At 41.4% G+C, this 21,509-nt stretch overlaps 1 protein-coding gene across 1 annotated transcript in view; it reads right to left on the bottom strand.

Moving 5' to 3' along the window:
* The window catches only part of LOC124876665 (rho GTPase-activating protein 26-like), a 109,572-nt gene extending 100,074 nt beyond the window's left edge, over window positions 1–9,498 (bottom strand). Inside the window, exon 1 of the mRNA XM_047379617.1 lies at window positions 8,861–9,498. Within this exon, the coding sequence (XP_047235573.1) occupies window positions 8,861–9,014 (154 nt within the window). The 5' untranslated portion in view covers window positions 9,015–9,498. The remainder of the gene's footprint in view (window positions 1–8,860) is intronic.
* Window positions 9,499–21,509: the final 12,011 nt, after the last annotated feature.

The following is a 21,509-nucleotide window of genomic DNA, read 5'->3' as shown; positions in this document are numbered from 1 at the left end:
GTAGAGGAGGGGGGATAATGTTCATATGTTAAAACAGTTGAAAGGAAGAAATCAAAGACTTGCTGGAAAACCCTGCAGCAAAAGCACAGATCTCAGTAAATCAGATCATCCTTTATGAGGTCCAGCCTTTTTGTACAAAACAATTATTGTTTTAAATAGTTGCAAACTAAACCTAGCAGCGCTTTGTGGTGACAGTTTTCGTGCTGCTTTAAGAGGGTATGCCAAGACGGTTGTTGATAATTATCTGGGGTAGAAAGTTCAAGTAACACAGGAGGAAAGGTAGTTGCAGACGTTCCAAAATTTACGTTTTCCGGATCTCAACTGAATAATAAGGAAAATGGTTATGGAGGTCTGTAATTATTAGCACATTTGAAATAGAAATATCCATCTATGCCCAAAGAAATAGTGGAAACAGGCTAATAACACGTCACTGTCAAATTTCTGAATGAAAGTGCATTTATTTTGGAAAACCATTAGTGACTTTGTAATGAGGTAGGTAACACATGGTAATCTATCCATCCATCCATCCATCCATGCATCCATCATCTATGAATGGATGGCCCAGCTGTCATTGGGCGATATGCGAGGTACACCCTGGCCATCACAGTGAAACACAGCGACACACAGAACAAACATAATGCATGCACACACCCAGAGCAGTTAAAGTGGCCAGTTAACCTATTATGCATGTCTTTGTCTTCAGGAAGAAGTCAGGTTACTGGGAGAGAACCCTGGCATGCATGCAAGGGAATGCAAACTCCTTGCAGAAAGGCCTTGGAAAGTACCTTCTTGCTGCAATGCAAAAGTGCTAACAAGTGCTCCACCATCCAGCACAGCTATTAATCCATGTGTTCAACTTTTCAACTCCTTTACTACAGTATATTGTGGACTTCATATGGTTTACAGACTTTAATTCTACTTTCTGAGTTGGAGCATTTATGAGATTATATATAAATCAAGTGCTAAACGTGTATTTAAAACACTTGTTGCAAAGTCTAAACAGTAAATGTTCTATGCTACGCCAGAAATTACCCAAACAAAATGAGCAAAGCACAATATCAGGAATAAATTAAAAAGAATGGCCAATGTCTAAATTAATAGATGTGAAGGGCTTTTATTTTGAAAAACTTGAATCGTCTGTTTGCAATAAGGCAAGCTTAACAGCCACAGAAGACATTGGAGGCAAATTATGTTTTTTTTTACTCAGCTGTGTTTAATTTCGTTGACACTTCTGTGTTGGACAAAAAACTAGACAAAATCTAAACAAAACCTATGGAGAATGGCTAGAACTATGATGAAAATTACTAATACACATCTAATTTTGAGTGAGAGTCAAGTATGTTGCTTTTTTGAAAACTTAACAATGACTAGTGCAAGTCTGGGACTTGAGTCCCTATCTATTATAACTGAGAGCTTGGGTGCCAGGTGAACACATCATACCATTTGTAGTGTTTCTTGAGTCTTTCTTAAAGTGGAAATATACCCCAAACCAACTTTTTTTTGCAGATAAACGGTTTAAATTGGGCCTTAAGGATGCAATCTTTATGTTACTCTTATTTTTTTTACATTTTCATGTAAACTTGCTTAATTCTGCAATATTTGTCCTAAAACCATCTTAGGGCTGCCCTCTTTGGTTTGAACAGTGGCCACTGCAGTTGAATTTTCCTATTGGGAATTGTCCTATTGAGTCTAACGGTACAGCTTGGTACATGTCTACGTCACAGCCCCGCGTTTGGGTATAAAGCCATCTTTCTCAGACACACACCCAAGTCAGGAGTGGGAATTACGAGCGTTTTATGCTTTATTCCTTCGATCTTATGCTTTACTTGACAGAATATGAATCAACATGTAAAAGTATTTCTTTCTGAAAGTTTATTTCTTTGAACATTAGCCCATGTTAGCAATAATGCTACTGACATCACTTTACCACTCAGAAACTGGAGCTATTCTATCTTCCACTGCCTCAGCAGAGGCGGATTCTGGCATTGCCGAGTCAACGCCTTGAGCCAGCAGCTCAAACTGATAAGAATCAGGCCCGCTGGGCTCCACAAAGCCTCCCTCAACCTCCGATGAAGAGAGGGGTTAAAAATCCTCCAACTCAAAAGAACTATCCATGGCGAAACTACAAGCTTCACTTTGTCGACTTTCCATGTTTCCAAGTTAAGCTAGCTGGCACTTTCCCTCGTCCCCCTGACCACAACCCCACTCCCTCCATTCATCCCCACACTTGGCCGTGCCCCTCAGTGTCTCTTGGCACTGCCCACTTTGGTGGTATTTTTTAAAATTTGTCTGGGGGCAGTGTTATGCATTTACAATGGGTTTAGTTCCATTTTAAGAAGTTCCGCCAGGCCTACTGCTCTTCAGCTAAAAGTGGGTTATTTTATAGCAGAATGCTGCTGCTAAGGGAGTTTTTGATCCCTCTCTGTCAAAATGTTTGAGTGAATGTCAGGAGGCAGGTTTTCCCGGCAGAACATGCATTCTACCAAGCTGATCCAAGTTAAATTGGCTTGATATATGGTGTGGACCTAGTCATTTTACTCTCAGCTGGGAGAAGAAGCTCAGTTTCCTGCTGGTGCAACGTAACCTGATGTTACTCTAGTTGCTTTTATTCACCTAACAGGAAATGAAATGTGAACTCAATGAAGAATTATGAACCACTTCCAAGGGCAAACAGTCATCTAAGTGTCAAAATATTTTGCTGTGCTGGTAGGAATTTTGGAAACATCATTTCCACCCCAGGACTTTCCCTAATGAGCTTTTTGAGCTTTGCCAACAGTTCTCTGAAAACAGTTCCATGTTACAGCCTCTAGTTAACCTCCACAGTCCCTCAAAAAATGTATTCCTTTAACTCATTTACAACATACAAGTATTTATTCTAAATGGTCATTCATCAGTGAGGTTTATAAATTACCTAGAGTTCATCTGGAGCTAAAGAAACAGTTGAGTAACATGAATTGGCATAAAACAGAGAATATATCATTTGTAATTTGTATTTCTGAAAAACACTGTTTTGTTAAATGAGGACGTCTTCTTGCAATAAACTAAATAAATACTTATTATTAAGGTTTATTACAACAATAGTTAAAACTAGGAATATACAGTGATTTTTAAGATTGTTAGGAGTTGTAAAATCATCATAAAGTCAAACAGTACAACTTTGGTTGATAACTGATCACATGTTATGGACCTAATTACAATAAGTTGCTATTATCACAAGGATGATGTAATGCACCTGTTGCAAAAGACAGCTTGTATTGCCAGGGTAATATGCAACACATGTTGACCTAGATGCCATTAGTTAGCTCAAAACATTAAACACGTTAAGCTAGTAGCAGCAGCTAAAAACGTCTCTGTGGGAAACAAAATAAAACTGCGGCCCAATAAAACAAGGCTAGGTAACCTTAGCATATACCAAGTAGTCATTTAGGAGTCAAGCATTCAGCAGAGGTTTTACCCACCGATTAGCAGTCATTGCTGACCTTTTCAGTTATAAAGTGAATTTTGAAGGCAGACATGAATAGCAACTAAAAGACGAAAGCTACAGAGTTGCTCAATGGAAGTTTCATTGAATTTCATTGTATAGATTAGTTGAGCCTGCATTTACCACCCCATCAAATAAAAAAGGCATTAGTAGGAGATCCTGTATGGTTATACTACCAGAATTGAAAAACTGTCAATGACCACAAATTCATAGACATTACTCACAATGCTCCAAAGCGATTTCTTGGTGTGGTGGAAAATGAATGAACCCAACTTCCCAAAGCGGGATTTTCAGAGCGGAACTTGAGGTAAATAACACGGTGCACCCAACTATGTGGATATACTTGTTTGTTTAAACCTCGTACTCGTCGTCTTCCGCTTATCCGGGACCGGGACGCGGGGGCAGCAGACTCAGCAGAGATGCCCAGACGTCCCTCTCCCCAGACACCTCCTCCAGCTCCTCTGGGTGGAGCCCAAGGCGTTCCCAGGCCAGCCGAGAGACATAGTCCCTCCAGCGTGTCCTGGGCCGTCCCTTGGGCCTCCTCCCGGTGGGACGTGCCTGGAACACCTCCTGAGGAAGGCGTCCAGGAGGCATCTGGTATAGATGCCCAAGCCACCGCAACTGGCTCCTCTCGATGTGGAGGAGCAGCGGCTCTACTCCGAGCCCCTCCCGGATGGCCGAGCTCCTCACCCTATCTCTAAGGGAGTGCCCGGCCACCCTACGGAGGAAGCTCATTTCAGACGCTTGTATCCGTGATCTCGTTCTTTTGGTCATGACCCAAAGTTCATGGCCAAAGGAGCGGTTAGGAACGTAGACCGACCGGTAAATTGAGAGCTTTGCTTTTCGGCTCAGCTCTCTCTTCACCACAACGGACCGGCACAGTGCCCCCATTACTGCGGCAGCCGCACCGATCCGTCTGTCGATCTCCTGCTCCATTATTCCCTCACTCGTGAACAAGACCGCGAGATACTTAAACTCCTCCACTTGAGGCAGGAACTCCCCTCCAACCTGAAGAGGACAAGCCACCCTTTTCCAGTCGAGTACCATGGCCTCGGACTGATCTTCATCCCAGCCGCTTCACACTCGGCTGCGAACCGCCACAGTGCATGCTGTAGGTCTTGGCTAGAGGGGGCCAGCAGGACCACGTCATCTGCAAAAAGAAGAGACGAAATCCACTAGTCCCCAAACCAGACGCCCTCCGGCCCTTGGCTGTGTCTAGAAATCCTGTCCATAAAAGTTATGAACAGGACCGGTGACAAAGGGCAGCCCTGCCGGAGTCCAACATGCACCGGGAACAGGTCCGACTTAGTGCCGGCAATGCGGACCAAATTCCTGCTCCGCTTGTAGAGAGACCGGATGGCCCCTAATAAAGGGCCCCCGATTCCACACTCCTGGAGCACCCCCCACAGGGCATCACGAGGGACACAGTCGAGTGCGTTCTCCAGGTCCACAAAACACATGTGGATCGGTTGGGCAAAATATGTATTATGCAACAGTTTTGAGCTGGTGTTTAACTTAGCCCTTGTTAAGATCAACACAAGTAATTATTATTCCCATCAATATTCAAAATGTTACTGTTTCCTATGCAGGAGTTGTTTTAGCAATGTCAGAAGCATGTTACATCCATCTTTAAACTGTGCTTTAATTTTATGGATGTAGAAATAATTACCTAGACAGGACAATACTGTGAACTTTTTTTGCTTTAAGACCAAATCAAATTTAGATTAAAGACATAATCTAGCCAAGACCTACAGCATGCGCTGTGGCGGTTCGCAGCCGAGTGTGAAGCGGCTGGGATGAGGATCAGCTCCTCCAAGTCCGAGGCCATGGTACTCGACCGGAAAAGGGTGGCTTGTCCTCTTCAGGCTGGAGGGGAGTTCCTGCCTCAAGTGGAGGAGTTTAAGTATCTCGGGGTCTTGTTCACGAGTGAGGGAAGAATGGAGCGGGAGATCGACAGACGGATCGGTGCAGCTGCCACAGTAATGGGGGCGCTGTGCCGGTCCATTGCGGTGAAGAGAGAGCTGAGCCGAAAAGCAAAGCTCTCAATTTACTGGTCGGTCTACGTTCCTACCCTCACCTATAGCCACGAACTTTGGGTCATGACCGAAAGAACGAGATCACGGATACAAGCGGCTGAAATGAGCTTCCTCCGTAGGGTGGCCGGGCACTCCCTTAGAGATAGGGTGAGGAGCTCGGCCATCCGGGAGGGGCTCGGAGTAGAGCCGCTGCTCCTCCACATTGAGAGGAGCCAGTTGAGGTGGCTCGGGCATCTATACCGGATGCCTCCTGGACGCCTTCCTCGGGAGGTGTTCCAGGCACGTCCCACCGGGAGGAGGCCCAGGGGACGGCCCAGGACACGCTGGAGGGACTATGTCTCTCGGCTGGCCTGGGAACGCCTTGGGCTCCCCCTGGAGGAGCTGGAGGAGGTGTCTGGAGAGAGGGACGTCTGGGCGTCTCTGCTGAGTCTGATGCCCCCGCGACCCGGTCCTGGATAAGCGGAAGACGACGAACGAACGAACATAATCTAGACATCATTCTTATGTCTGGCTACATTTATGATTATTTTAGTTCAGCACTTAAAATACTTTTGTAATCATCATTGTTGTTCCTACTGAGCCAGTTAAAAGGGAGTTGTTCCTCTCTGTCGCCACATGTTTGCTTAGAAGAAGGCTGCAAATTTAACTTCTCGATGCAAACATAATGTTTTACCTATTGGCATTAAATTATCAACTGAATTTGACTGTTTTGTGTTATGATGTGGATTGAAATAAATTGTATGGAATGTCGAGGAGTAAATTGAACTGAAATAAGAGACTGTGTGCTCATGTGAAACAGGTGCGTAATATGCCACATCATTTAAGGGCAACAGTATAGAGATAAATTAAAATTCAGCTGTAGTAAAGGAAGAGGATGGAAAACACTGAATGAGCAGTGAGTTATTATTATTATTAGATCATACATTGATTATGGTAGTGCATATTACACAAAGAAATTTGTATTCTTGGAGGCAATGTTCTTGCAATGTAATTCTCTCCTTTTGGGGTTTATGTAAAGTTTAAGTCCTGGTTCACATAGCGTTACGTTAGAACAGCAGTCATGAATGTGTTTCAGGCTCACACTTTAAATATTAGACATTTGTATTTATTTAAATGCACTCCTTCAGAGTAAAAGCACCGTTTTAGCGTCACTTCTCCGTAACACTGTTGCCAAGTTATTAATTCACAAACATCAAACAAACAAGCACATCAGAAGCGTACAAAACATGCTTTGCTTTTTATAAAAATCAGGACACGTCAAGTTCCTCAGAGTAACTTGTACCTGATATTCAACTGTATTTTAGAAATCAGCCTTTATCAGTATGAAAAGTACATGCAGGCATCAGCATACCAACATAAATGCTGGCAGTAATCTGTTCAGATGAAAGCAAACACTGTCCCTGCATGCCCCATAATAACACAAGCAGATAGAGACAAATGTGCTGACAGCTTGAGAGGACACTATGCACTGTACAGTCAAATCAGCCTGATCTGAACTGTTCTTGTTATGTCCTTTATCAGCAACACAAACACATGCAGACTGTGATACATTCATTGGCACCCCTGGCGAAGATCTGTAAAAAGCCTACCAAAATAAATTCTGCTTTATTGTTGAAGTAACATAATCTAACACTGAAAAACTCTATAAAATTCCAATCTTTAATGTGAGTACATTTGTTCAACGGAGGGGAAAAAAATCTCTAAAACTCACAGTTAGAGAAGTGGAGCAAAGAGTGTCATCTTGGAATCACTAAGTCTTCATAGCAACCTATATATATATTCTAAATGTAATATAAACGGTTGTTCAGGTGTGATGCAAGGACAAAGCCTTTTCTGCCCTACCATCACAAATGTAAACATGGAAAGCCAGTCAAAAACAGTAAAGACTTTTAGTGTTGTGCTGGCCTCTCTACATGTCGATGCACTCTGCTGGTCAGCTGGCCTAAAGAAGGGTCCAACACTTTTCTGTCTCTTACAATAAAGTCAAATTCAGCTATTTGGTAATATTAGCTGTTAAAAAAAAAATAGCAACCGATATAGTGTGGAAACTAAACAATCGCCACCCATCACTTTTGTTGAGGTAACACTGTTTTAAAAATACAGTTGGTAAGCTCAGAGTTCGTACAAATTTCCCACAGTAAAATTCAAGCGCTTTTCAAGCAATTTAAAGGATTTCAAGCACCCATAAGAACTCTGTACAGTACAAGCATATATCTGTTAAGCAGGACACTACATGCTAGGTATATGAGCAGATAGCCTGACTAATTAACCAGCTAACTAGCTTGTTTTATTTGTGTTACTCAAAAAGCATAATGGCAAAAGGATATAATATTCATAATAAGTAGCCTACCTAAAGACAGATACTAAATTATGCAGGTATTATTAAAAAGGTTTGCTTAAGCCTGATAATAAAGCTTAAATAGTAAAAATAAAAGTTAGATAACATTATTAAAACTGTAATAGTCTATATATTATATTATATTACATTTGAAGCAGTAATAGGAATGGCTGTTGCTTTTCTGTGATAAATAAAGGCAATTACACCATGTTATACATTTTATTTTAGATTTCTGTGTACATTATGAGAAATCAGTGTTATATGAGCAGATAATGGGGTAACAATAACGGTGCCACAGGTTGTTTTCAAGCAATTGTTTCTTTTCATTGGATTTTTTTTATCACTAATTGGATAAATGCACTGATATTCAAGACTGGATTTTCCAAAAAATAAATAATTTGCTATGGGGCTGCGCGGGAGCGCAGTTGGTAGCACTGTTGCCTTACAGCAAGAAGGACCTGGGTTCGACTCCCGGCCGGCGGTCTTTCTGTATGGAGTTTGCATGTTCTCCCTGTGCATGCGTGGTACTCATCGGATACTCCGGCTTCCTCCCACAGTCCAAAGACATGCCTGTTAGATTAACTGAACTCTCTAAATTGCCCTTAGGTGTGTGAATGAGTGTGTGTGCTTGGTTGATTGTGTGTTGCCCTGCGATGGACTGGCAACCTGTCCAGGGTGTAGGTACCCCGCCTCTCGCCCATAGGCTGCTGGAGATAGGCTCCACTATGAATATAGACAATGACTAAATCATTGTTTTAATATTTTTGCTGCAAGAAAAGAAATATTTATGTAAAAGGATTTTTTTTACTCATTTATACAAGGGAGCAACGAACAGTCACAAGAGTCTTCACACTTGTTTGTTTACAATCACCTGGAAGCTTTGAAACTTTAAAGGCTTCCAGTCTTGCTCCTGTGTTGTTGTTGTTGTTTTTTTTTTTTTTTTAATCAGTAGTTTCCATCAGTCCCATCCAAAGAGCACACATACACCTGTCCAGCTTTACTTACATTTCAGAGCCTGGATCAGCGCCTTGCCGTCTTTAATCAGCTCCTTGATGAACTTGTTGGTTTTATCCAGCTCCAGTTCGTGAGACTTGAGCCTCTCCCTGAACTGTGGACTGTCCAGGTAGCAGTCACTGAACTCCAGAGCGGGGAGTCCCATCTTCTACTAATCCAAGAACACCAGCGAAACAAAAACCAAAGAGCAATAAGATGTAGATGGGGAGGTTGGGAGAATCCCTTTGCTAATACTTCTTCTACTGCCTCTGCATTGATGGAAAATACAATTAAAATATGTAAACAATAATAACTCTCCCTACATAACCGTCTCTATTCTGAATTTTACACACAAGCACGAGTCCTCCTATTTTCTCCAAAAAATTTAATTAAAAATGAAAACACGTCGCAGATAAAGGAGCTTGGTGCGGTGCAAAGAAAAGGTATCCACAGTCTCAGGTAAAACGGGTGCTACATCCCTCTCGACCAGGACATTCTGGGTTTTGAAAAAGGTTCTGAGAGATGGAAGTAGAGGACGAAAACAAAACTCAGCTTCAGCTCCTTCTGTGGAGCGATATGTTCGCTGCTGGGCGGCTTTAAAACAAGCCCGATCAGAATCAGCACATCCTCGCAGACTGCAAGAAACCTACTTCAACGCGGATAATCCCTGACTGACGTCCGTATTGACCAATGAGACGCATGGAATGAAGAGCGTCATTGAATGGGCGGGCGCATTAGAGATACTCCAGAGGTAAGATAAAAAAAACAAAGAGCAGTCACTCTGGTCATGTTTCCGGGGACGGTTTTTGTATGAAATAAACAGCTAAATGAACTTCGTCTGATGAAAACGTAAAGCTACTTACTTAGCAGAGTTTTCTACAAAAGCGGTTTAACTCTTTATAAATGCTGTTTTACACTTACAGAACAAATTGTCAGAGACAGTTTTTCTAATTGTGTTGCTATTTTGTTGTAAACTGTCATTTTATCAAGATATTAAACCAAGACATGCCTCTGGTGACATCACATAAGGCATAAAACAACTGATCAGGGTAAACTACTTTTTTTTCTATAAAATCAGTCATACTCACTTTAGATATAATTCCCCACCTCCAGATCAAACTGTCATGGCCATATGTGCTTCCATGCACACATACCTCTGACGATATCACATATGGTATAAAACAACTGATCAGAGTGCTTCTGAGTATGTCCATTTGTTGTTTTGTTCTTCCTTCCTCTTTGTTTGTCTGTTATTTATCAAATTCCTCTTTAAATTTTGTTTATTTGCATTCTGCACAGCTGCAGCAAAATGTTTTGGCCAACCATTAGACTAGTGCATGACTTTCAGAAATATTTGGTAATAATAAAACACATGGAAGAGGTTTCTGAAGAGGTTCATGGCAGTCGGCAGGCTGGAATGGCCAGATTTTAATATCAGAGATTTTCTGTGACAACTTCAAACACGTCAACCGCACAATCTGACTGATGTGATTCATATTCCAAAGATGCAGAAATACTGCATCACCTGCCAATTGCTGTGCAAAATGTTTTGCAATGCAATCAGACTTAGTTCGAGTTCAGTCCTACCAGTTACTCCAACCATCTTTGCAACTGCAGTACAGCGTAAAGAATTGCCATCATTCTTGTCAACACCAGAGAAAAGAAGCAAGAAAAATTCCAGTTGCTTGGCAGTTAGAAAAGAAGAAGTTCAAACTATATGCAGTGTCACTGTACTCGATAACAACTTTAGACGATAAAAGCTACGTACAGCATTGTTAATTTTATGATTGGAGAAAATACACAGAAACCACTCAGATGGAAAAACTCATACAGGAACTGAAACAGTTTTGATGATCAGTGTCATCCTGACTGTTTGCTTTAGCTTCATCATCCATTGTACCGGAGTCTAACTCTAGCTTAAACACGTAAGGAAGGTTAAACTCCTAGCAGCTCAAAACAGCTGAAATGTAATTTGAATGCTTTAGAATGTGTGCCAAAGTCTGTCAATGTTTACTTGTCTCCCCACGATGTTTACTAAAGCCAACTGATCAGCTTGATGTTTTGCTGATTTGGATTATTTTACACAAATACACAAAAGGCAGTTATCTTAACTAGCAGGATTTGTGAAATCCAAATGTAGAAATCCATGCTTCATCACCCAGTGTAAATGTCTTGGTAAAAAAAACATTGAATATTACCTTTAAATACGTGGACTGCTTTAGTCTCAACTGTCTTATTAAAATGGCATCAACAAGCTAAACAAAAAGCAAAAACACTTTCTGAAAATGAGCCTAGGCATTCAGCACAAAACTTATAGAAGTATAAAGGAAGGATGTATTTGTGAGAATTTGCCTCGAATCTCGGAACTAGTTTATTTTCAATTTACTCACGATTAAATAATATTACATCATATTATCAAGAGATTCCCACCCAACTTGGATCAGAAGAACTTTGGTAGTGAAACAAGTTTTGTTGAATTGAATCTGTTAGAACATAATTTCACGTATAGACGATCTTTGCTTTTAGCGGGACGGAGCTAACTGGAGCTTTTGGCAAAATGCTCAAACGAGTAGATGCTGACGTCATTTCGAACGGAGCAGGGAATTTCTCTGCCTGGAGGTTTTAAAGGCATCACTTCTAACGCCTTCTGTTGGCAGAGTGTGGCACTGCAACTGATCGCTAAAGAAAGAAGGTGACCAAAAAACTGTTTATACATTTTTTTTCATTATTATTATTATTATTATTATAGGGTTAAGATAAAAATAGTAATAAAGACTAACTTAACTTATATTGTTGAAAAGATTATACAATTAGAGGAATAAAAATGTGTATTTTGTGAAAGCTTCAATTGAGCATTTCCAATTGTTGCAGACAAAATGAACAAAACCCTAAAATTTCATGTATATTTTCAAACCTCCAAATCAAACTACTTAATTATGGAAAACAAAGATAGATTACTATTCCTAATATAATTCTAGGGACATGTTACGCTAAACGTTCTTAAGGGTGGCATAAATTGCATAATCAGTGGAGGAAAATATGTTTTTATATGCATTACAAATTGAATGCATTTGTTTTGTTGTTGCTCTTTCAAAGATTGACATTGAAAACAAACCAAAAAGGTTGTGTAAAAATAGCCAATGTTAGGTATTTTAAGTGCTGATGAGCCTTTCAAAAGCTCCTAGTCTAAATATGTTCAGTTTGAAATAAGAATATATCATGATTGATATTATTTGACCTGTCCAGGGTGCACCCCGCCTCTCGCCCATAGACAACTGGAGATAGGCACCAGCTCCCCCGTGACCCACTATGGAATAAGCGGTAGAAAATGACTGAGTGACTGACTGACTGATATTATTTGTATAAAACTAAAACTGAAACAACAAAAAATACTTTAATGCAATAAGACATATAATGTTAAATGATCTGACATGAAACAAGCAATATAATTTTCTATGCTGAGGAACATTTTTATCTGTGTCTCATAGGCTTGAAAAACAGCTTGACTTACAAGTTTTTCTTGTAATAGTACAGAGAGACACCAGACAAATCCACACATAGACTTCTATGTAAGTTTAGAGACAACATGCACATTTTTGGAAATTGAAAGAAACCAGACTATAAGGAGCAAAAACAAACATGCATGATTATGAAGAACATGCCAATTTAAATTCAACAATGAAAAAACAACCTTCACATGTGGCTGAATTAAATCAATTCAGCAAAGAAGAGTGGGCCTAAATTTCTCCACGCCGATGGTAAATGCTCATTGCCAGCTTTCATAACTATATTGTAGTTGTTGCCATCTCAGGTTGCACAACCAGCTATAAGATTTAGGGGCAATTCGTTTTTCACATGGAAAACTGATAATTCTGTTTACTGTTTATCTTTCTCTGATTACAAAATGTAATGATCTGAAACATGTACATGAGACAAAATAGTAAAAACTAATTTAAAAGCACTACAGAAATATCTTAAAACGTTTTTATTAAGCAAAACCCACCTTTCATGCCTTTTTTTTTTAGCTGAGGTGCTTTTCTGGTTCTTTGTGTAAAAGGCCTCCTTTTATATATGAATACCTCTGTAGTTTATCTCTTAAAGGGATCCAGTTGTAGCAAGGGTTTTTGCCCAGATGACTATATAAGGCCAGCTGTTTGACTCTTAAAGATTAACTGACTTCATAGAGTTCAACCAACTTCCCTAAAGCTTTACAAATTTGGGCTCCTCTTTTAATGCATTACACATATGCCTATGACACATGCAGCTTGTTGTTTATGCTTCATGTGTTAAAAAAGTTCAAATTTAGAAGCACGACTTCCTTCCCCAAAAGCTAACAGCATCAGCGTCTGGCTGCTCACTTATTTCTCCTCAGCCTCAGTCCGTTGGGCCATGCACCCACACTCAGGAAGCGGTCTGTTATTTGTGTATATGTTCTACTATGCAGGAGGCAGGTTCAAAAACTGGATTCATCCAGTTTGCAATCAGGTACAATAGATGCAAAACTATATTTAGAGCAGGCAGCTGCTGCTGAGTCTCTGATAACACACAAGAAATATAAATATTTGAGTCTGAGGTTTTCTTAGCCAACACAGGTTGGGTATACTTTGATATACTGCAAGAACTGATTTTTTTTTTTTTTACTTTCTATCTAGCTGTTATGTCATAAAATTAAATTCTGTGCAAAAACAGGGCTCACAATGCCTAGATGTAAGACACAAATAATACATGGATGACATCAGGTACGGCATTTGATTTATCTTGAAATTTGTTCAAGACATAATGAGGTCAGGGATAAAAAAATATTTTCACAGCATAAATAAAAATCCCAATCAGAATCAATGAAAATGTAATGTTCCTATGCTTTATGGCCATCAAGAGGATGTTAATTACAGATTCAAGCCCTCTCGTAATTTTATCTGATATCATCTCCATTAAGTCTTTATCTTGACGGATAAAATAGACTGAAAACAACTACTGAACAAGAGATTCAAGGTCTATTTTTTTTTACCAATCATGTTCTCCTCTAGACACTTTAAAGATGTCTTTAAATGAACCAGGTTTTATATATCTATATCAAAATAATATTCATAGAATAATCACCAATGTATTCTTTCACATCAGCATATAGGACATCTTTTTTTTTTTTTTTTACCCGCCTACACATCACCCTTTATTAATCTTTTAAGAAATTGATTCTGAAATGAAAAGCTTCAAGTCATCTCATATTTTCTTCCTCATGGATCATGGTCTCACTTCTTCATATACAGCACCCCACAAAAGACCATGAACATTCCCACATTTCATCACCTTGCAGCCACAGACTTTAAAGTATTTTATTGACATTTTTTGGGAATGACCAATAAAAAGTACCACATCATTGTCAAGTGGAAGGAAACTCATGCAGGATTTGAATTGTGTTTTCATAAAAAGTTTGGAGATGTGTGGCATGCATTTGCATTATTCAGACCTGTTTAGTCTTAAGCTTTCAAATAAATCCAATTTGACAAATGGCTTTCTGAATGGCCAGAATGACAGAATGGCCAGCTGTTCTGTGAAAGCCTCAGAGGTTTTTTATAACAAATTGTATCAAAAAGACAAAGCAACAAACCAGACAGGTCAGGTATAAATGTGTGGACAAGCTCCTCTATGGCATATAAGCAAAGTTAGGTTATAAAACAATATCCCAACATTTGAACTTCTCACATAGCACAGAAAAGGCTTGGTAACCTAATGGCACATAGCAGTCCACATTAACTGACAGGCCCCACAAGGAGAGCATTTCTCATAGAAGCAGCCAGAAAGCCCATGGTAACTCTGGAGGAGCTGCAGTGATATGTCCACATGATAACTATTAGTTGTGGACTTCACATGTCTTTGTGCAATTTTCTATTTAAAGTTTGCCACAAGCCTTGTAGGTGTTCAACACAAACATGGGGATCAAGGTGCTCTGACCAGAATTTTTTGGCTTACATGCAAAAGACCGTGTGTGGCAGTTAACTGATGCTGCTTGTTAGAGAAGCCTCTAAGATAAGCATGGTGGTGGCAGCATCATGCTGTGGGGATGCTTTTCTCATGCAGGAACCTGAAGCTGAATACAATGCTGAAAGAAAAAAGTTTAGATAGTTCAAAAGACCTGAGACTGTAATATGTGTGTTAGGATTCTGAAAGGTAACAGCAGGAGTTTCAGGAGTGTAAAAGCTAAATGCTCTGGCTGGTCATTTAACTTAGAAAATCTAAAAACCAATCTGCTGTCTGAGCCTGAGTTGGTATATACTGTAACCATGAGTTACTACTGTATAAAGGTCATGGTTGTTTAACTCTATTCCGCTTGTCATGATCCTTTGAGGTTAGGTTTGAGTTTCCATTTCTGTTCTCACCATTTGCTTGTTTTTTCTATTATGTTCTATATGGTCCTGCCATATAGGTACATTTCTCTGTTCATTATTCTTTTAGTTCATTCTTTGAGTTTAGTGTCTTACTTATTTCTTGTGTTGTGTTGCCTGTATATTCCAGCATGTTCCCTTATGTTTGTATTTATCTTTTCCCCTTGGTAATAAGTTTTCTTGTATCTCAGTTCAGCTCCATTTGTGTTAATTAGTATCCCACCCTCAGCTTCCCTGCTTTCACTTTGCCTCAGTTGCTCAACATTTCTGATTAGCTCATTTGGTTTCTTAGTCATCTTCCACCCCTGCCTCAGTTTTTATGCGTTAGTTTTGTCATTGTTCACAGCCAGTTTCTTTCTTTCATAGGCCGTTCAAATGACAAGTTTCTGTGTCAGTTTGCCTGTTCTCTGCCCCTGCTGTATGCCCTGTTGTCCTTGTGCCACAACAGCTGAAGTTTTTCTGTTTTCTATATTAAAGTTTTCTTTCACCAGTCCATATCAGCATTTGACTCCTTCTCCGAACCACCAAACATAACAATTAGACCTAGTTTTAAAAGAGTTTTACAGTGGGAGTGTAATGCGTTACAAAGTTCAGCCCATTATTTTGCTCTTCTAACATGTAAGTTTCAGAAAAGTCGTATTGTAATCTAATTCTCAACTTACTAAATTTGACAATTTTTCCTCTCATAAGGTCATTTTTATTACTAAAGTTCAGATTTTATGAGGGAAAAAGACCACTTGTAGGGTGGGCTTCACTTTCACATATGATTATGATTGCATCGTTAGCTGTTTAGTGTTTGTGTCTTTAAATAAAACTGAAAGAAATGGTTGCATGAATTTTTCTGCTGATTGAGCCTCATACTCATTTCATGCCATCTGTAGTAATATCTTCTTACGGAAAAAAGCAGTCTCAGGGAAACCAGTTTCATACAGTTTATTTACTGTTGAATTATTGTACTTAATTATAACATTGTACTGTGTTTAATTTTCAGGGTTTATTTCATTTATTTATTTTGCAGAGCCATTCGTTGATGTGACTGTTTTGGAAATACTTTACTGTTTCAAATAATGTTGCAGTTATCAAAATGTCAAAAAATGTATCACAACAAAGAGTGGTACTTACCAGCTTTTTGAACATAGCCATTTTAAAAACAATTTAGCTTCATTTAATATTGGCACTATTTAACATTTTTTGGTGCTATTGAATTGTTCCATTGTACATTGGTAATAAAGCTGTCCTGTTCTGCCACCTGCTGGTTTACAAAGGTTACATGCTGTAAATTCTGTCTATCTTTCAAACTCAGGCATTTATTTATACCAGAAATATTTTAAAACTTACTTCAGCTGGACAAGACTGACTATATAAAAAGAGTCCTTCTGAATGTTCAAATTCAATGCCATCAGTGGGAATAATCCACCCAACCTACACCATGCAGCATGTCATAAGAAATACTGTTTAAACAGTTAGATTATGTGATTGTTGTGTTTCTTAGAAACAGTTAAAAGTAAAACCAATGCCAAAATAGAATTTCTAGTAGGAATCTGGAACATATTGTCTTTTAATTTGTTCATTTACATGAATACATAGAGTCATGTGGGACAAATCAGGATACCCTAAAAGACATTCCGTCTTTTAAAAAGAAATGCTGGGGTATCGATGTCTGATCTCTGGAAAACAAGTGAAAAGTAATTTAATTACAGGTAAGCAATTAAAATAAATCTTGTTTTACTAATTAAGCAAAAGATATAAGCAAAGTTTTAATGGCCACAGACATTCTAGCTCAGTGAAAAGTTAGAACACCCTAACAGTTTGGCTAAAATAACTTAAGTGAGTCCTTTCTTGTAGCCATTTAGCAATTTCTGACATCAGTATGAAGGAGTTTTCCGAGTCCTCACTTTTTGCTGTGGGATGTTTTTTTTTCTTCCTTCTTTTAGATGTTTTAGAGGTTTCTTGCATGCTGAGTCTGTTTCAAATCTCCCCACTGCATCTGAATGAAATCAAGATTTAGGCTTTACTCTGGCCAGGACTTTCTATTTTCTTAATTATCAGCCAGTCCTTTATGGATTTACTGGTATGGTTTTGGATCGTTGTGATGTTGCAGGGTCCACTTCTGCTTCAGCTTTCCTTATTTTAGGGAAGCTGAAGCAGAACTGATATACAGTAGAATTCATGGTGGATTCCTTAATGGTGAGCTGGTTATGTGCTGCAGCAGCAAAGTATTTATCCATATATCCATTGTCTATACCCGCTTATCCTTGCAAGATTAGAAGGTACCTTCTTACTGCAATTAGCAACTGTGTCACCATGCAGCCCGCAAAGCAACCCCCAACCCATGAAACTTTCAGCTGTATGCTTCAAATTGGTAAAAAGGTTAATTTTCTTGTTAGAAATAACCTTTATTAATATGCTCATAGCTGTTTTTCCCATCAGAATCAGAATCAGAATCAGAAAAGCTTTATTGCCAAGTACGTTTTTGGACATACAAGGAATTTGTTTTGGCGTAGTCGGTGCAATACAATACAAATTAAACAGTATAAACATATCTACAATATAATATAAATATATGTGCACAGTTTTAAGTGAGTGAGAGTAAATATAGAGCAGTATAAGATGCAAGAGCAATACAACAGTGCAGGTGATCATTGTGCAACTATGGCAGTGCAAGTAAAGCAGGAGTCCAAGCTGAGCGTTAATGTAACGCATAGAGTTGCAGGTTACAGGTGTCCTGTCAGCAAAAAAGGGGGGGAAAGGGAGAGTGTCAGGGTGGTTTCCGGGCTTTGTTAACCAGGCTGGTGGCAGATGGGAAAAAACTGTTCTTGTGGCGTGAGGTTTTGGTCCGGATGGACCGCAGCCTCCTGCCAGAGGGGAGAGTCTCAAAGAGTCTGTGACCGGGGTGGGAGGTATCAGCCAGAATCTTCCCTGCCTGCTTCAGGGTCCTGGAGGTGTACAGTTCCTGGAGCGACAGTAGACTGCAGCCAATCACCTTCTCAGCAGACCGAATGACACGCTGCAGCCTGCCCTTATCCTTGGCTGTAGCAGCGGCGTACCAGATGGTGATGGAGGAGGTGAGGATGGACTCAATGATGGCTGTGTAGAAGTGCACCATCATAGTCTTTGGCAGGTTGAATTTCTTCAGCTGCCGCAGGAAGAACATCCTCTGCTGGGCTTTCTTGATGAGGGAGCTGATGTTTGGCTCCCACTTGAGATCCTGGGAGATGATGGTTCCCAGGAAGCGGAAAGATTCCACAGTGTCAATTGTGGAGTCACAGAGGGTGATGGGGCAGGTGGGGCTGGGTTCTGCCTGAAGTCCACAACCATCTCTACTGTCTTTAGAGCGTTGAGCTCAAGGTTGTTCTGGCTGCACCAGTCCAACAGATGGTCCACCTCCCATCTGTACGCGGACTCATCACCATCAAAGATGAGTCCGATCAGGGTGGTGTCGTCCGCAAACTTCAGAAGCTTGACAGACTGGTGACTGGAGGTGCAGCTGTTGGTGTACAGGGAGAAGAGCAGAGGAGAGAGAACACAGCCTTGGGGGGAACCGGTGCTGATGGTCAGGGAGTCAGAGATGTGCTTCCCCAGCCTCACGCGCTGCTTCCTGTCAGACAGGAAGTCAGTGATCCACCTGCAGGTGGAGTCGGGCACACTCAGCTGGGAGAGCTTCTCCTGTAGCAGAACTGGGACGATGGTGTTGAAGGCAGAGCTGAAATCCACAAACAGGATCCTGGCATAGGTTCCTGTGGAGTCCAGGTGCCGGAGGATGAAGTGAAGGGCTAGGTTGATTGCATCATCTACAGACCTGTTGGCTCTGTAGGCAAACTGCAGGGGGTCCAGGAGGGGGTCGGTGATGTCTTTTAGGTGTGAGAGCACAAGGCGCTCAAAGGACTTCATCACCACAGAGGTCAGGGCGACGGGTCTGAAGTCATTAAGCCCTGTGGTCCTTGGCTTCTTGGGAACAGGGACGATGGTGGAGGACTTGAAGCAGGCTGGCACATGACATGTCTCCAGTGAGGTGTTAAAAATGTCTGTGAAGACTGGAGACAGCTGATCAGCGTAGTGCTTCAGGCTGGCTGGTGAGACAGAATTCGGACCAGCAGGTTTCCGGGGGTTCTGTCTCCTGAAGAGTTTGTTGACGTCCCTCTCCTGGATGGAAAGAGCCGTCCTCGGCGTGGGTAGGGGGCTGGTGGGGGGGAACTTCAGGGTGGGGGTTGGAGGTGCCAAGGCCCCTCTTGAGGTTGGGGAGGTGGATTGTGGCTGCAGCTGTTGGGGGGCGTCGTGGGGGATGGTTGCAGGACTGTCCCTTTGTCTTTCAAAGCGGCAGTAGAACTCGTTCAGGTCGTTGGCGAGGCGTCGGTCGTTGATGGAGTGGGGGGCTTTCGGCTTGTAGTTGGTGATTTGCTTGAGCCCTTTCCAGACAGACGCAGAGTCGTTGGCTGAGAACTGGTTTTGGAGCTTCTCAGAGTACAGTCGTTTGGCCTCTTTCACTGCCTTGCCAAACTTGTACTTAGCCTCTCTGTATATGTCTTTGTCCCCACTCCTGAAGGCCTCTTCCTTATCCAGTCTTAACCTTCTGAGTTTAGCTGTGAACCAGGGTTTGTCGTTGTTGTAATTCACCCTGGTGCATGATGGTACACAGCTGTCCTCACAGCCTCTGTGTACTCGTCCAGACTGTTGGTAGTAGTCCTGAACACATCCCAGTCTGTACAGCCTAAACACGCCTGGAGATTCTCCACAGCCTCACTGCTCCACTTCCTTGTCGTCCTCACAACAGGTTTGCAGAGCTTTAGTTTCTGCCTGTATGCAGGAATCAGGTGGACCATGATGTGATCGGATTGGCCCAGTGCAGCACGTGGGACGGCGTGATAAGCGTCTCTGATGGTGGTGTAACAGTGATCCAGAATGTTGTCCTCTCTGGTCGGACATTTAATAAACTGTCTATATTTGGGGAGTTCGTGGGTGAGATTACCTTTGTTAAAGTCGCTAACGACGATAACTAAGGAGTCCGGGTTGGTCCGCTCCACACTCTGTATCTGGTCGGCGAGCATGCGCTGTGCGACCTGCACGTTAGCTTGCGGCGGGATGTAAACACCGACCAGGATGAACGAAGCGAACTCACGGGGGGAATAGAAAGGCTTACAGTTTATGATGAAGGCTTCCAGGTCTGGAGAACAGTGCTGCTGAATCACTGTCACGTCGTTGCACCAACCACTGTTGAGGTAAAAACAGATTCCTCCACCTTTCGCTTTGCCGGAGAGTTCCGTGTCTCTGTCCGCTCTGTAGAGCTGGAATCCTGCTAGCTGAAGCGCAGAGTCCGGTATTAATCCACACAGCCACGTCTCCGTGAAGCACAAAACTGCCGATGAATAAAAGTCCGTTTTTCCCCAACAGCAGTTGTAGTTCCTCAATGTTGTTGGGAAGTGAGCGCACGTTAGAGAGAAATATTCCAGGTAACGGTGTTCGTAGTCCACGCTGGCGAAGACGTACCAGCACCCCAGCCCGTTTCCCTCTCTTCCGGCGTTTCACCGCGTGAACAAAGGTGAGCGCACCTTTGACCAGAATGTCCAAAAATTCCAGAGCAGTAGGCAGAAAAGTTGGAAATAACTCCTCTGGTGTAGTAGCCCTGATGTTCATGAGTTCTTCTCTGGTGAGAGAGCTCCGGGTACCATCACAGAAGACCGTTCTAAAGCAAAAAAATATATATATACTATAGTGAAATAAAATATAAGTTCTAATGTTTCCCTTTTGTTAGAATAGGATAAGAATGCTCATTCATCGACACACATTACAGGGAGAAATGGCCCAAGGATTGTCATAAATGACCTGAAGCTGGGGCACTGGTGTAGATAGTGGAGCAGCTGGTATAACTGGGTTGATTAGAAAGCTACAGCACACTTAGATTAAGGATGGACACCTGCTACTACACAATCTAACAGATAGTCACCACAATGGTGACACATAGTCTACTGATAATCACTGAGGGAGAACACATCCATTGCATTGGAGTGCCAGATATAAAACTACATGGGACCTTCTATCGAGGCTCTTCATCAACCTCTAACAGACGGCGACGGTCCGAGACGGGAGCCTCAGCGCTGATCTCTGTAATAATTCCTCTGCCTTAACATAGATTAAAAAGAGTTAAAAGTTAGAAACTGTTTGAGAGTCGTTCCTTTAAGAGTCTTTAGATAGAGTGGTGACTGTTTCCGGGGTCCAAGGACTGGTGGAGCTCCAAGGCGCTTGACCGCCAACAGGTTGCGGTAGCTTTGGACATTCTGGAA

Source organism: Girardinichthys multiradiatus, chromosome 11 (assembly GCF_021462225.1).
Source record: "Girardinichthys multiradiatus isolate DD_20200921_A chromosome 11, DD_fGirMul_XY1, whole genome shotgun sequence".
Lineage (NCBI taxonomy): Eukaryota > Metazoa > Chordata > Actinopteri > Cyprinodontiformes > Goodeidae > Girardinichthys > Girardinichthys multiradiatus.
Note: the sequence above shows the minus strand (reverse complement) of the source record. Positions and strands in the feature narration are given on the sequence as shown.